Below are 13,154 nucleotides of genomic sequence, written 5' to 3'. Positions count from 1 at the left end.
AAAAAAAAAAAAAAAAAACCCTGAACAAAGCTGCCAGAGTGGCACCAGATTTAGCTCTGGTAGTATTAACTCTGTGAACAGTGATTAGATGACAAAACACCATGCAGAGTGTTAGGTGCTCTAACTTTTCATGGACAAAGTATGATATTCTTTTCTAAAAAGACTAATCCACAAATAGATACCAAGTTACACTACATAAATCATCAACAAGCCACAATCTTTTCAAGAGAATTCGAACTACAATACTAAGGTTGTATTAAGATACAAAGGTAAGCATGACTACAAATGCAGTGACTGCACAAGTAATAATGTGGAATGTGTTTTAATGCTCATTAAGTTGAAGACAAGGAGCTATGGTTTTTTGTTTCCTTTATTAAACTTCTTCAAGTTTCTTTTTTAAAAGGTTAAGAAAAATAAACTCATATGTAGTAAAGAAATACATAAATAAAATCTATAATTACATAAAAACCTAAGTTGAACCAACAGTTCTACCCTCCCCACAAATGCTGCCATCTTCAGAGTCCTTTGCCTCCTCTGCCGTATTTCGAATTTCACTTCTTTTTCTAACTCCCTCCATTTTGAGGTCCTAATGGGCCGTGAAATGTGCAGAATGAAGGAAAAAGTAAAGAATGTCATGTGAATACTAAAGAGAATTCATGATCAGCATCTAAATAACACTCAGTTGGCCACATTTTTGAAACACAAAACCAAAATTATTTCCTCATCTGAACGAAGCCTAAATTCTGAAACTGCCCTTAGAGACAGCTGATTTATCTTAACTTTCTAAATCAATAATGACACACGGTAGATTTTTTTTGTAAGGACCCCTACAAATTCTATCAACTACAGGACAAAGAATAGTTGAGTTAGATATCTCTGAGTAGATACAGAAGATGGAAAGAAATCTGAAGAAGGCTTCTTTCAATTGCCCTTAAATTCAAAGTGCATACATTATGAGGTCATCAAACACTTGAGTATTACTGAACAGAACTTGAGGAAAATTCAATACACACTTACTTTAAAAATACATGCTAGTCTTGTTTTAAGAAAATCCAATACACCAAAGTAATTTTAGAAAACCTGAACTGGGGAATAATATCAATAGATTATGCCTTTCATTAAATGACTGGTCACAGGGTTCCTTTAAACACTGAGGGGCTCTCATGTTATAATAGATACTTTGATGTAGAAAAATCAATATTTACATACGCCTTTCCACAAACATTCTAATGTAAGACACAAGCTTCACCTGGATTTAAGAGGATAGCTAAAAGGACTAGTATTCAGGAGCTCTGAGTTTACTTTTGATTTCATACTTTGTAGAACTTGAAATAAACGTTTCCTTCCCTACAGAATTCCTCCTTTCACCATTTGGCAAATGCTGACTCTCCCTCCCATTTCCGATGAAGCTGAACTAACACGGCTTGTGAATTCTTATGTATATCAGGGATGTCAGCAAAGTCCTGGAAACAGGACAGTGTGGGACAGGTCTCTGCTGCTGCTGAGTGCCAGGGGCAAGCTCTGGACACTTCCTTCCCACCATGAAGCCTTACCCTCCCCTCCCCATGAAAAGTGGTTTTTGCAAGTTTGCAACTCTACCCTTGTTTATTGCACCAGACAGACATTTGTTACAATCTAGGCACTGGAGGTCATAGCAGCCTCCTCAACTGTTATAAAACTGCAGCAAAACAAATTAGAACTGGTGGCCTCAATACTCACACACTTAACCCTGTGAAACCGAAGGGGAGACAAGGTGGCCCTATTTTTTCCCTGCTTGCTGTTTAACTTCTTTTAGGATAAAGCTCCTGTTCATCAGCCCCTGGGGTGTCCTGTCAGAAAGGTGTGCCTCCCTGCCCGTCAGTTGCCAAGTCTCTACTGACTTCAACTGGCTCGAACTTAGAAATGGGACATGAATTGCCAATCTAAGAAGCTGGACTCTTACCCCACCATGGTCTAAATGACAAACTTATCCAATTTGGAGTTAGTAAGTTTCTGTTCCATTCAACAGAAAAAATTAGCTTCTTTTAAAATTATGACCAATTGTGGTCAGAAGATTTAAAATGATCCCACAACCAATTTTAATGAGCCCTCTCAATAAAAGGCACCAATATCAAGTTAAATAAAACTTATTATGCCTGGGGAAGTAAACTGCCTACAGTACCTAGGGTGAACTTCACAAGAGCTTGTTTTGGATCCAAGATATAGTGAGACTCTTCTTTCACATCAACAATTGTGGCAAATTCTTTCACCCGAGTTGAGCTCGGAGCACCCAGTCTTTCTGCATATAACCAAAATAAATTTGAATCCAAAAGGTAGATGTTCAGGGTCTTGTTGGTTCTGCAGCTCAGGCCTGTAAAGTCTGTGCTAGTCACATCCACTTCAGGAAAGAGATACCTGTTCTCCTCAATGTGAGGAACGGAGCTCGGGGCATCAACCTCACATTTCTTCTCCAGAGAAGAAAATGCAATGGTTGAGGCTTCGAAGACATCTCGTTCAGAATCGATGAAGCCCACCACGCTCCTGTTTATGGTCCTGCAACATGCAGTGTAGTAGCTGAAAGGGCTATAGGAAGTTAAAAAATTGCTGCATTCTATGCTGTCTGATGCCCCGTGATAAAAGGTCTGCTCCTTGAGGTAGAAAGAATCCAGAGCTGCTGCCATCTCAAAAAAGCTGCACTGTGGCATGCTGACCGAGCTTGGCTTTATGCCCCCCGCGGTCTGGTTGACACACAGTTCACAAACGTTGTGGGTCCTGGAGAAGGAGTGCCACTGGGGCAACACCACGGTGTTGCAGCAGGGGGATGCTGAGATCAGGGGCCGGTTTGGCAGCTGTGCCGGTGGTTCCAGTGCCAGGGACTCCAGCACCGGAGCGTCCACTCGCCGAAGGTGCTGAAGGAGGCGCTCCACCACCTGGTCTCCATGACAGTTGTTGTACTCCAAGGCCACTTCGGTGATCTGAAATACACAGCAGAGTTTGAGAGTGGATGGGAGAACATCCTAGTCTAAGTCCAATACAGGACTGGGCCAGGAATGCCTCAAAGAGGATATGATCACACTAAACTTATCAATAAAAGAGTCCAGGATTGTTATTCAGAACATGCCACTCTATTAACAAGTAATGAATCTTTCTCAAAAATGTAAGGGATCTTAGAGATGTCTTAGCCGACCACAGAAGAGGTGAAGCAGCTCACACTGGGACACATGTCCAGTATGTCAAAGAACAAGGAAATCTCTCAACAACCAGTTGGGTGCATTTTCCTTTATATCTTTATATTACTCCATACTATCTACTTTCTATCTCTTTAAATCTAAAAACTTGCCTAGCACCTAATGAATGAATTGAAATATTTTACAGCTGTATGTTTCCACATGAATTCATACCTCACAGAAGGCTACCAATTCAACCTGATCCAAACCATGCTCCCCACCTGCTGCCCTTACCTCTTCTTCCTGCTGTACCACCCTCCCTCTCTGGGAAAATGGCAACATCAAGCTACAAATTCAGTCAACCCTTGACTTCTCCTCTGTGTCACCACATCCCCCAAATCCCGCCAGCTCGGACTTCAGCATGGCTCAGCAGGCCTCTTCTTTCCATCCCCACAGCTGTGGACTCAATTCAGGTCCTCAGTTGTCACAGACCTATCATTTTTTTCTTCCACCTTCATGGAGCCTCCATACTGCCAGCTCTTATGATAGTTCACACCTTATCTATGGTTCCACTCTGTGCAGGTTCAGTTAATCATGGTTAACTACAGTTGAAAAATATTATTAAATGGAAAATTTCAGGTAAACAATTTCTAAGTTTTAAGTTGCACAGCATTCTGAGTATCATAATGAGATGTCTCACCACTGCCCAGGGGTATGAACTGTCCCTTTGTGCAGGTGTCACGCTGGGGACACTACTTGCTATTAGTCACTTACCAGCGGTCTCAATCATTGGATCAGCTATCTAAGTATTACAGCACCTGTGTTAAGTAACCCTCACTTTACAATAAGGACCCCAAAGCACAAGTAGTGATGCTAGTGATTCAGATATGGCAAAGAAGAGCCTAACAATGCTTCCTTTAAATGAAATTTCTCAATTTAGGAAAGGGGGGGGGATCCTATGCTGAAGTTGCTAAGATCTGAAAATAGGGGTGTCCAACCAGAGGACTGTTTTGCTTAGCTGTGGTGCCTGATATTATAAAAAGTATGCACAGATTTTTTTGTTGTTGATCATCAGCTGTTGTGTTTGTGTATTTAATGTGTAGCCCAAGACAACTCTTATTCTTCCAATATGCAGCAGAAAAGAAAAAAAAGCTAGACACCTCCGAAATTAAGACAGAATCTTCTATCTATGAAATTACGAAGAAAGGAAAAGAAATTTGTGGGCCAGGCACGGTGGCTCATGCCTATAATCCTAGCACTCTGAGAGGCTGAGGCAGGAGGATCGTCTAAGCTCAGGAGTTTGAGACCAGCCTGAGCCAGAGCAAGACCTCGTCTCTAGAAATAGCTGGGTGTTGTGGTGGGAGCCTATAGTCCCAGCTACTTGGGAGGCTGAGACAAGAGAATTGCTTGAGCCCAAGAGTTTGGGGTTGCTGTGAGCTGTGATGTTAACAGCGCTCTACAGAAGGCAACAAAGTGAGACTCCGTCTCCAAAAAAAGAAAAAAAATTGTGTGTAGTAAACACAACGCTCAGTACTATCCATGCTTTCAGGGATTCAGTAGGGGTCTTGGAATGTATCCTGTGGATAAGGGAAGGATTACAACATTTTTCAAAATAGAACTCTAAACATGACACTCTTCAACCACATGATATTTGATGCTGCCTTATCATCAGAAGGATAAAACCTACATATAATCTGACCTTGTTAAGGTTAATCTGACCTTGTTGTAGGTTAACCTGACCTACATATAATCTGTTTGCCTTGTTAGGCTCACATTACCCTCTGCAGACCAGACCAGGCCCTCTCAAGGCCACACCTTTACAGAGGCTTGGCCTGGGATACTGCCTCCTCCATCTATTCCCAAGGCCCAGTCCCAGGTGGCTGCTTCAATAAAGCTAACACCACTTCACCCTGGGAAGACCTAGTTTCTCACCTCCGATATCTTTGAAGCCCTCCCCTAATTCTTACAAGATTCTGCTGAGATGTCCTCTTTCCCATAAACCTGTGGATCCTTGTGAGCAGGGACCACAAGTAATTTATCCTTCTATCTGAAGCCCAGCATAGCCAGGCACATAATGAATGCTCAGTAGACACCTGACAAATGAACAGCATTTCAGGGCAATGTACACACTCCTCTTTCTTGGTAGTATGAAACACTTTACCCTTGAATCAGTATTAGCAATTTAGATTTACATTTTCTTCTAAGACTTATCCATTTCCAAACTGGGCATCCTTCATTACCCACATCCTACCCTAGTTTTGTGAGGAAAACAAGTTACAATCCAAATGCATTTAATCTCTAAAATAGAACAGCATGTTAAGTCAAATTTCACCAAAGTTACTTCCAAGGTGTTAAGTCGGTCAGGATTTTATTTTATTAAAGTGAGTGTATGAAAAACCATTACTTTTGTGTGTTGCTGACTTTTTTTTTTCTTTTTTTGAGACAGTGTCTCACTATGTTGCCCTTGGTAGAGTGCTGTGGCATCACAGCTCTCAGCAACCTCAAACTCTTGGGCTTACACAATTCTCTTGCCTAAGCCTCCCAAGTAGCTGGGACTATAGGCACCCACCACAATGCCCGGCTAATTTTTTTGTTGCAGTTGTCATTGTTCTTTTAGCTGGCCCAGGCCAGGTTCAAACCTACCAACTTCAGCGTACATGGCTGGCGTCCTGCCCACTGAGCTATGAGCACTAAAAAAAACTTTATAGTTTTTAGTATTAAAACTATATTATATTATAGTATAATATTTATAAAGAATTACTTCAAAACATAGGTATTTGTACAAAAAAATAAAATGAATAGTGCTTGGCATAAGAAAGCCACCTTAGATAATAAGCCAGTGTTTTAAATATTGTTCCCCCCCCCCACAGAAACATCTCAGTCCTGTTTGAATGAGGCTCTGACAGCACAGGGCACTAATAAAGTCACGCCTGTGCAATCCATGAAGAGCCTAGCTGCCCTTTGGTCCCATCTTGGTACTGCTTTATCTTCAAAGACACCAGAGTATAGAACTACTTCTACCCCCACCTTGAAACCTCCATAATGCTTTTGAGATTTACTATAGTTTACAACAAGTCTTGGTAGAAGAGCATCAATTATATTAAGAAGAAAAAAATTCCAAGAAACATCTTCGTTCCTCATTTCTTATTCTTACTATCTTTCACAAACAAAGCAACCATGTGAAGAAAAGTCATCCATTGTGGTGTTTCATGTCTAATCCTAGAACTCTGGGAAGCCAAAGCAGGAGGATCTCTTGAGCTCAGGAATTTAAGACCAGCCTGAGCAAGAGGCTGGTCATCTCCACTAAAAATTAAAAAAATTAGCTTTGACCTCATAGTAGACACCTGTAGTGTCAGCTACTTGGGAGGCTGAGGCAGGAAGACTGCTTAAGTCTAAGAATTTGAGGTTACTGTGAGCTAGGCTGACACCACCGCACTTAAGCCTGGGGCAACACAGTAAGACTCTGTCTCCAGAAAAAAAAAAAGAAGGATTTTTTTTTTTTTTTTTAGACAGAGCCTCAAGCTGTTGCTCTGGGTAGAGTGCCGTGGTGTCACAGCTCACAGCAACCTCCAACTCCTGGGCTCAAGCGAGCCTCCTGCCTCTGCCTCCCAAGTAGTTGGGACTACAGGTGCCCGCCACAACACCCAGCTTATTTTTGGTTGCAGCTGTCGTCGTTTGGTGGGCCCTGGGATGGATTCAAACCCGCCAGCTCAGGTCTAAGTGGCTGGTGCTTTAGCTGCTTGAGCCACAGGTGTCGAGCAAGAAGGATGTTTTTTAATTGAAAAAATAGTTTGTATATTGCAATGCTCTTTAAGAATGAGGCATCGTTATTCTTTTCTATGAGCTAGTTTTCATGTTTTTTTAAATAATAAGCAGTTTTAGAAACATAACTCAAGTATATCACATTGTATATCCCTTGATGTCACATTTAATTCCATGTGAATGATTATGGAAAACTTGGCAAATAACTGTAAAAGTTTGCCCCATAGATGCTTCCCTCTGTTATCTCTGATCAGAGGAATGTGTAAGACTGAACACAATAACCATCCACATGCATACCCTGTGAACACCACCATGCTTTTGCTTACCACATGCATACCCTGTAAACACCTCAAAGAAATGTTTTTAAATTAGAAGACTAGTCACAAAGACTCTGCTGGCTGAGGTAAGCATTTCCTTTGATTAATAAGCTGTGCAATATACATTGCAGTGTCTTATAACCTCTCCAGAACTTTCTAGAGACACCAAGGTGTCAGTGACCTGACGCTATTGTCAGGGTCCGTGCTTTTCTTTGTGGGTGTGTATGCAGGTGTGTGTGTGAGAGCAGCTGCCCAGACTGGGCCTACACGGTCACTTCTAATGGATACCTATATGTATCTCACTACAATTTGCTTGGCATGTCCCCCAACTCTATTACTCTCACTCTAAGATGACCTCTTCTCAACTTTCTGCCCCAAATTAGGCTGACTGTGGTAATGGAAAAATAAAGCTGCCTTTCTTTCATGGTCAATGAGCTAATGAGCTTATCACTGACACTGCAAAAGTGTGGCACTCATCCCTCCCACTCCTCCATTTAAACGCCCAATGGCTTCTTCACTTCTGGTTACTGACTGTGCCACTATTTCGCTGACTGCAGACCCTACTGTCTATTCCCACCACTACCCAGGTCTAGGTTTTCATTGTCTCACTTCTCGGGAACTCTGCTGCCAGGAATACTTTCATAATGCTATCATGCATCTCTGGTCACATCTCCTCATTAACAATGAGACTTTGAGGACTATGATTAATCTTTAAACCCAAAGAGAAGCACCTGGGCCTTATCCTCCAGACGTTTCTTCAGAATCTTCTCTCATCTGCCCTTCCTGTGGACCCCGAAACCTTTCCTCACACCTAAGCCTACTACAACTCTCCCTCCCTTGTGCCTTTGCTTGGGCTGTTCCTTCCCTAAAGTTTCTCTCAACTCAAAACCCTGGCTACCCTCTGAAAGTCCATCTCAAGCACTCTTTCCTCCCCAAGCCTCTTCTAACTCGTCCCCTGCCCAGCACCCAGAGTTCTTTCTTATTCCTCCTCTAAGTTAGGACATGAGTGCTCATTTAGAATACCCCTCAGTGGGAACAGTAACTTTAACAAAAAGACTCTTGAGCAGCAAAGTGAGGGGCTTGGCTGGGTGAGAGAAGTCCTCTTCTCTGTCCCTTCAGGCAGATGACCAGGCTAACACTGAGGGCTCAGAGAGAGACAGTGTCTGCTTAGGCTGCCCAGGGGTACACTGGCTGTCTAAAATTGGTTTTGGCCAATTAGAGGATCCCTGAGGAAGAGAAAAAAATAAAAGCCTCACTAAAAGCAGTTCAGCAGTCCCAGGCTCTTTCTGCTTACTGTTATTCTCTAAGTGCCTCCAAATGATCCATGTAAAAAATGAACCCACAGCCTGAGAGTGAGTGCAACAGAGGAAGGAGAAGCAGCAGGAGGGAGAGACGGGTGCTGACAGCACTGTCTCTAAAAACCACCCTGGCTTCTGCAGGACAGGGAAGGTTTAGAAAAACCAAGTGTCCAAACATTGGTACTGCTGTGCCAACAGTGGCCAGGGCCAGAAATATGGCCAAAGCCCATGTGACAGTGGCATCCCCAAGGCCACAAAAACCTGTCTATGTTCCTGCCAACTCTCTCTGCCCCACTTCCCATACAGAAAGCTCAACATAAGTCTCCTCAGAAAGAGAAACAGTTGGTCTTTCTCTGGAGAGGCATTCCGGTTTCCCCGTCTCCTGCTCACCCCAGACGCAAGCAGCTGGCAATGCGTGTGGCCAGAGAGACTGTAGCAGCCCCTGTCCTCAGCATGGGCTCTCCTCCCTGCCCATTTAGAGGAGAAAAGGGCGATGGCACAGAATCCCAGCTATCATTCCTGGCAGCCGCTCAGCTGCTAAAGCAGGTGACTGACTGTGGGAGAGCGAGCCCAGGTGAAGGAAGCTCTCCTGCTCCTTATGAGAACTTTCAACATTACAACACTTACCTCGTCTATTAAAGGATGACTTTCAGCTAAGGGATTAAAAGGTATGAACAAAAAAAGTGCTGGTCCCTTCTTCAGTTCATTATTCATCAGGAGACTCTTGCCTCCATGTGGCCGCAGCCATCGAAAGAGCGTCTCCCGGTTTTCTAAGGCCCATTTATAGATGTTCTCAGCCGTGTAGTTCGTGACCTCCCTAGGAAAGACCTGTGAAGGATAAAGACAGCTGAGCGAGGCAGGTCCAGTTCCTGGTGCATCACCACTGTCTTCCAGAGACCCCTCTCAGGGGACAACAACGAGGCCGAGAGCAGGGACCACCCTGTCCCCACATTTCTTCACAGAGACCACTTCCTGTAAGTGGCTAAGGAACAAAGAGTGGATGCAGGAGGTGACTTTGATATCACGTGATTATCTTTTTGCTTTTACTTATTTATTTAGAGACAGAGTCACACTTTGTTGCCCCGGGTTGAGTGCTGTGGCATAGCTCACAGCAACTTCAAACTCTTGGGCTCAAGTGATTCTCTTGTCTCAGCCTCCCAAGGAGCTGGGACTATAGGTGCCCATCACAACACCCGACTATTTTTAGAGATGAAGTCTCACTCTAGCTCTGGCTGGTCTCGAACTTGTGAGCTCAGGTGATCCGCCCACCTTGGCCTCCCAGAGTGCTGGGATTATAGGCATGAGCTACCATGCCTGCCCCCTCTTTTTGTTTTTAGACAGACTCGGCTATCAACAGATAATTCTCCCTGCCTGGGGGTGGCAGTAACCACCTCTATTGACCCTATCCAAGAAGAGCTATTAAACATTACCAGGTATTTATAAAAGGGCCAACGCATACATAAAAGGGTCATTTAGACTTCTACCTTGGTTCCTCAGTGCTGCCCCACCAGGGTACAAACAGAGCTTCTGTGAGGCAGAGGCTATGTCTGCTGTGTTCACTATGTCCCCAGTGACTACATGAAAACCTGGCACAGAGGAGATTCAACACACATTTGAATTACTCAACAAATAACCTAGACTTGTCCAAAGCCACAGATCACACTTTATATATATGGACGAAGGAAAGTGATTGTTTTGTTTTTGTATAACCAATGTATGTAAACATAAAATGAGATTTTCTTGAAATTCTAATGACTTAAACCACTGGTTTCAAACAGAACTTCCAGAAAACATGCTGTGGAGGGTTTCACAAAATACTTTAAATCTCCAAAATGGAGATTTAAATCGCCTAATAATGAAGATGTCTACTGTTTGTATTTTTAAAATATCAGTAACCCAATAATAGTTCATTTCATAAAAGGAATTCTACTGCTAAACCAACCAACCTTAAAAACTATCCAATCAAAGCAGTAGATCCGAAGTATTTTTCAGTGTCATCTCCTTGTCCTACATTTTTTCTCCATCTACTTTTAATTTCTTCCTCTGTACCCTCTACTATAAATAAGTATGATATACATGTAGGCTGTATAACATGCTAAAAAGGGAGGTAGGAAAATGACAGATGGCAAAAGTAGATGATATCAAAAGCAGCTGAGAGATACAAAGAGAATGGGTGGGTGGCAGAGAAACAATCACAGTAGTGATTCTCAAAGTGGGACAAAGGGAATTTGAAAAATAAACTTAAACATCCGTAATAAACATTTCTATTAGGAAAACACAAAAATACATTTGATTTTTGCAATATAAATTGCAAGAAGGGACAACATTTGGTCTACTCGAGGTATGCAGAAGCGAGGCTTCTGTGACTGGCAAGTGAGGGGCATGCCCGCAGTGGGCCTCACATCACCTCTGAGGGCACAGAACTTATACCAAGGGGAACACAGGTTTTAAAAAGCTGGGTACATTTGGGCACAGGGACACTGATCTGTATAGATAGAGCCTGTAAGTCACTGACACTGTCCATGATGTTGGAGAGACAGAGAAAACTAAGCTTTCAGCGGTATTACTGAGGAACAGCAATGAATAAAGCAGAAGCACAGCGTTGCACAGGACACAGGTCAGAGCTCAGAAATCGCTGATGAGGTAATTCGACCAAAAAGCAAATGAAATCAGGAACAAAAGTGACAATGGAAAACTGAGGCTCTCTGCAGTGAGAAGCCATTAACTTCTCACTATGACCTGACAAGAACTTCAAAAATCCATTATATCAGTTAAGGAAAAAACCATGTCAATTGTTATTCTTCGTAAAAGAAACAAATGAATGAACATCACCCAATGGAAGCTTAATCTCTGAGAAAGGCCCAGAAGAACAATTCTCCCACAGAGTAACTCTGCAATTTCACCCAAGAAAGAAACTAACAAGGCCATACCAAAACCTAAGAATATAAACAAAGAATTTCTAGATGTTAAATTCAAGAGCCCTCCTAGGCATGGGTTCATAACTTGGAACACAGGCTCTAGGGGGGGTTGTAAGAACTGTCAATTTGCATATAAAATCATGTACACTTTCCCAAAGAGACAGTCCACAGATTTTATCCAATTATCAAAGGAGTCTGTGACCTAAACAAGGTTAAGAACCACTACCCTAATAGAAATGTGATATCAAAATACTTACAAGTGATGTGTTGAAATGTCTATGTAAATACACACTTCCAGAGTGTACTAAGGATACCAGTTTCGCAAGATGTTTATTTGTGATAACCCCAAATCGTATTGTTCCTAGGTAATCTGAAACAGAAAATTTTTCTTTATTAAAGAAAAGGCCTATGCCTTAACACAACCACAAAACCCAATGAGCAAGTCTTGCTGCACAAATACCCTGGAGGAAAGCCCCTTTTCTAACCTAAGCTAGCTAGGGAAGGAAGAAGAGCTGAAGAAATCCTCCTCCTAAAACAGAACTCAGCCCATTAAATCCAAGCCTACTCCTGCAAGTCATGCCTCTGAGTGACGTCTCTGATGATCACTTGCACTGAGGAGTTCGCTGTGCTCCTATGTGATGACCTGACCTGTCCCCCTTGCTCACAGGCCCACGTCAGAGCAAAGCCACATGCTATTTTCCCTGTCTGGACACTTCCCATGGCCAACTCCTTCTCATATTTCATCTCAGCTCCCCTCTTCTCTGAGAAGCCTTCCCTGTTTACCCAACTAATAGCAAAGACAAGGGGACAGAGTCTGCAAGGGGAAGGCGGGGCTACCACTCAGGTACTTGCTGCACCATTATCCTATTTTTATTTAATTATAATACTTATTAACATCTATATACTCTTATTCACTTATTTAGATTTCTTTGATCCAACTTCCTCTCCAGAATGTAATTTATGTGCTAGCAGAGGCCTTGTTTATTGCCAGTACCCAGCACCTACTGCAGTGCCTGAGGTGTATAGTAAGAAATTAATAAATACTTGTTAAATGAACAAACCTAGCACATACAAAGAACTCATACAAATAAACAAGAAAAAGAAAATGGTTAAAAATGGGTCAACCACAGAAAAGGAAATGTACATAGTTAATATTTACAAAGAAATACACTCAATCTCACTCTTTCAGAGGAAAACAAATTAAAATGAAATGCCACCTTTAAATTGCTCAGAATTTAAGACACAGGAAAGATCAAGTGCGGACAACCAGTGGAAAATGAACTTAGATCCAAAACTGGGAGAAAGGAAAGATGGCCGACTACTGGAGAGAGCAGCATGCAGTGCTGATCACAGTGAAGAGTGGACACAGCAGCAACTGAGGTTCCACGGGCAGGACGTGCACTGATGTTAAAAATAAGAAGGCAGGGCTATTTACACAGCACAAACAGAAACTGAAAAAGATAAAGTACATATTTAATGTTTTTAATTTCATAAAAAATTTTCTTTCTATAGGTGTATAAATGTTTAGAAATGTATAAATAAACTGAAAGAATAATAAAAGTAGTTTGGCTGTGAAGTACATAACATAAAGTACATAAGACAGCATGGGAAAAGGCACATTCTTTCCTATCCCCCTTCCACTTCATTAGCAAAAGCTAAATAAAACATCAGTTAAACCTTAACTGGTACCAAGTTATATACTGCCGTGGTCAA

General features: G+C 42.2%; 1 protein-coding gene across 4 annotated transcripts in view; it reads right to left on the bottom strand.

Moving 5' to 3' along the window:
- TXNDC11 (thioredoxin domain containing 11) overlaps positions 1 to 13,154 on the bottom strand; it is a 69,137-nt gene that overhangs the window by 9,203 nt on the left and 46,780 nt on the right. For 2 of the 4 annotated variants that reach the window (XM_003800898.2, XM_023507556.1), the window contains 3 exons: positions 11,699 to 11,811; positions 9,151 to 9,351; positions 2,162 to 2,954 (listed from right to left, as the gene is read on the bottom strand). In XM_003800898.2, the coding sequence (XP_003800946.1) occupies positions 2,162 to 2,954; positions 9,151 to 9,351; positions 11,699 to 11,811 (1,107 nt within the window). The remainder of the gene's footprint in view (positions 1 to 2,161; positions 2,955 to 9,150; positions 9,352 to 11,698; positions 11,812 to 13,154) is intronic. The other 2 variants (XM_023507557.1, XM_023507558.1) reach the window with 1 other exon arrangement.

This window comes from Otolemur garnettii, unplaced genomic scaffold (assembly GCF_000181295.1).
Source record: "Otolemur garnettii isolate 467f Iridium unplaced genomic scaffold, OtoGar3 scaffold00189, whole genome shotgun sequence".
NCBI lineage: Eukaryota > Metazoa > Chordata > Mammalia > Primates > Galagidae > Otolemur > Otolemur garnettii.
This window is presented reverse-complemented; position numbering and strand designations above follow the sequence as displayed.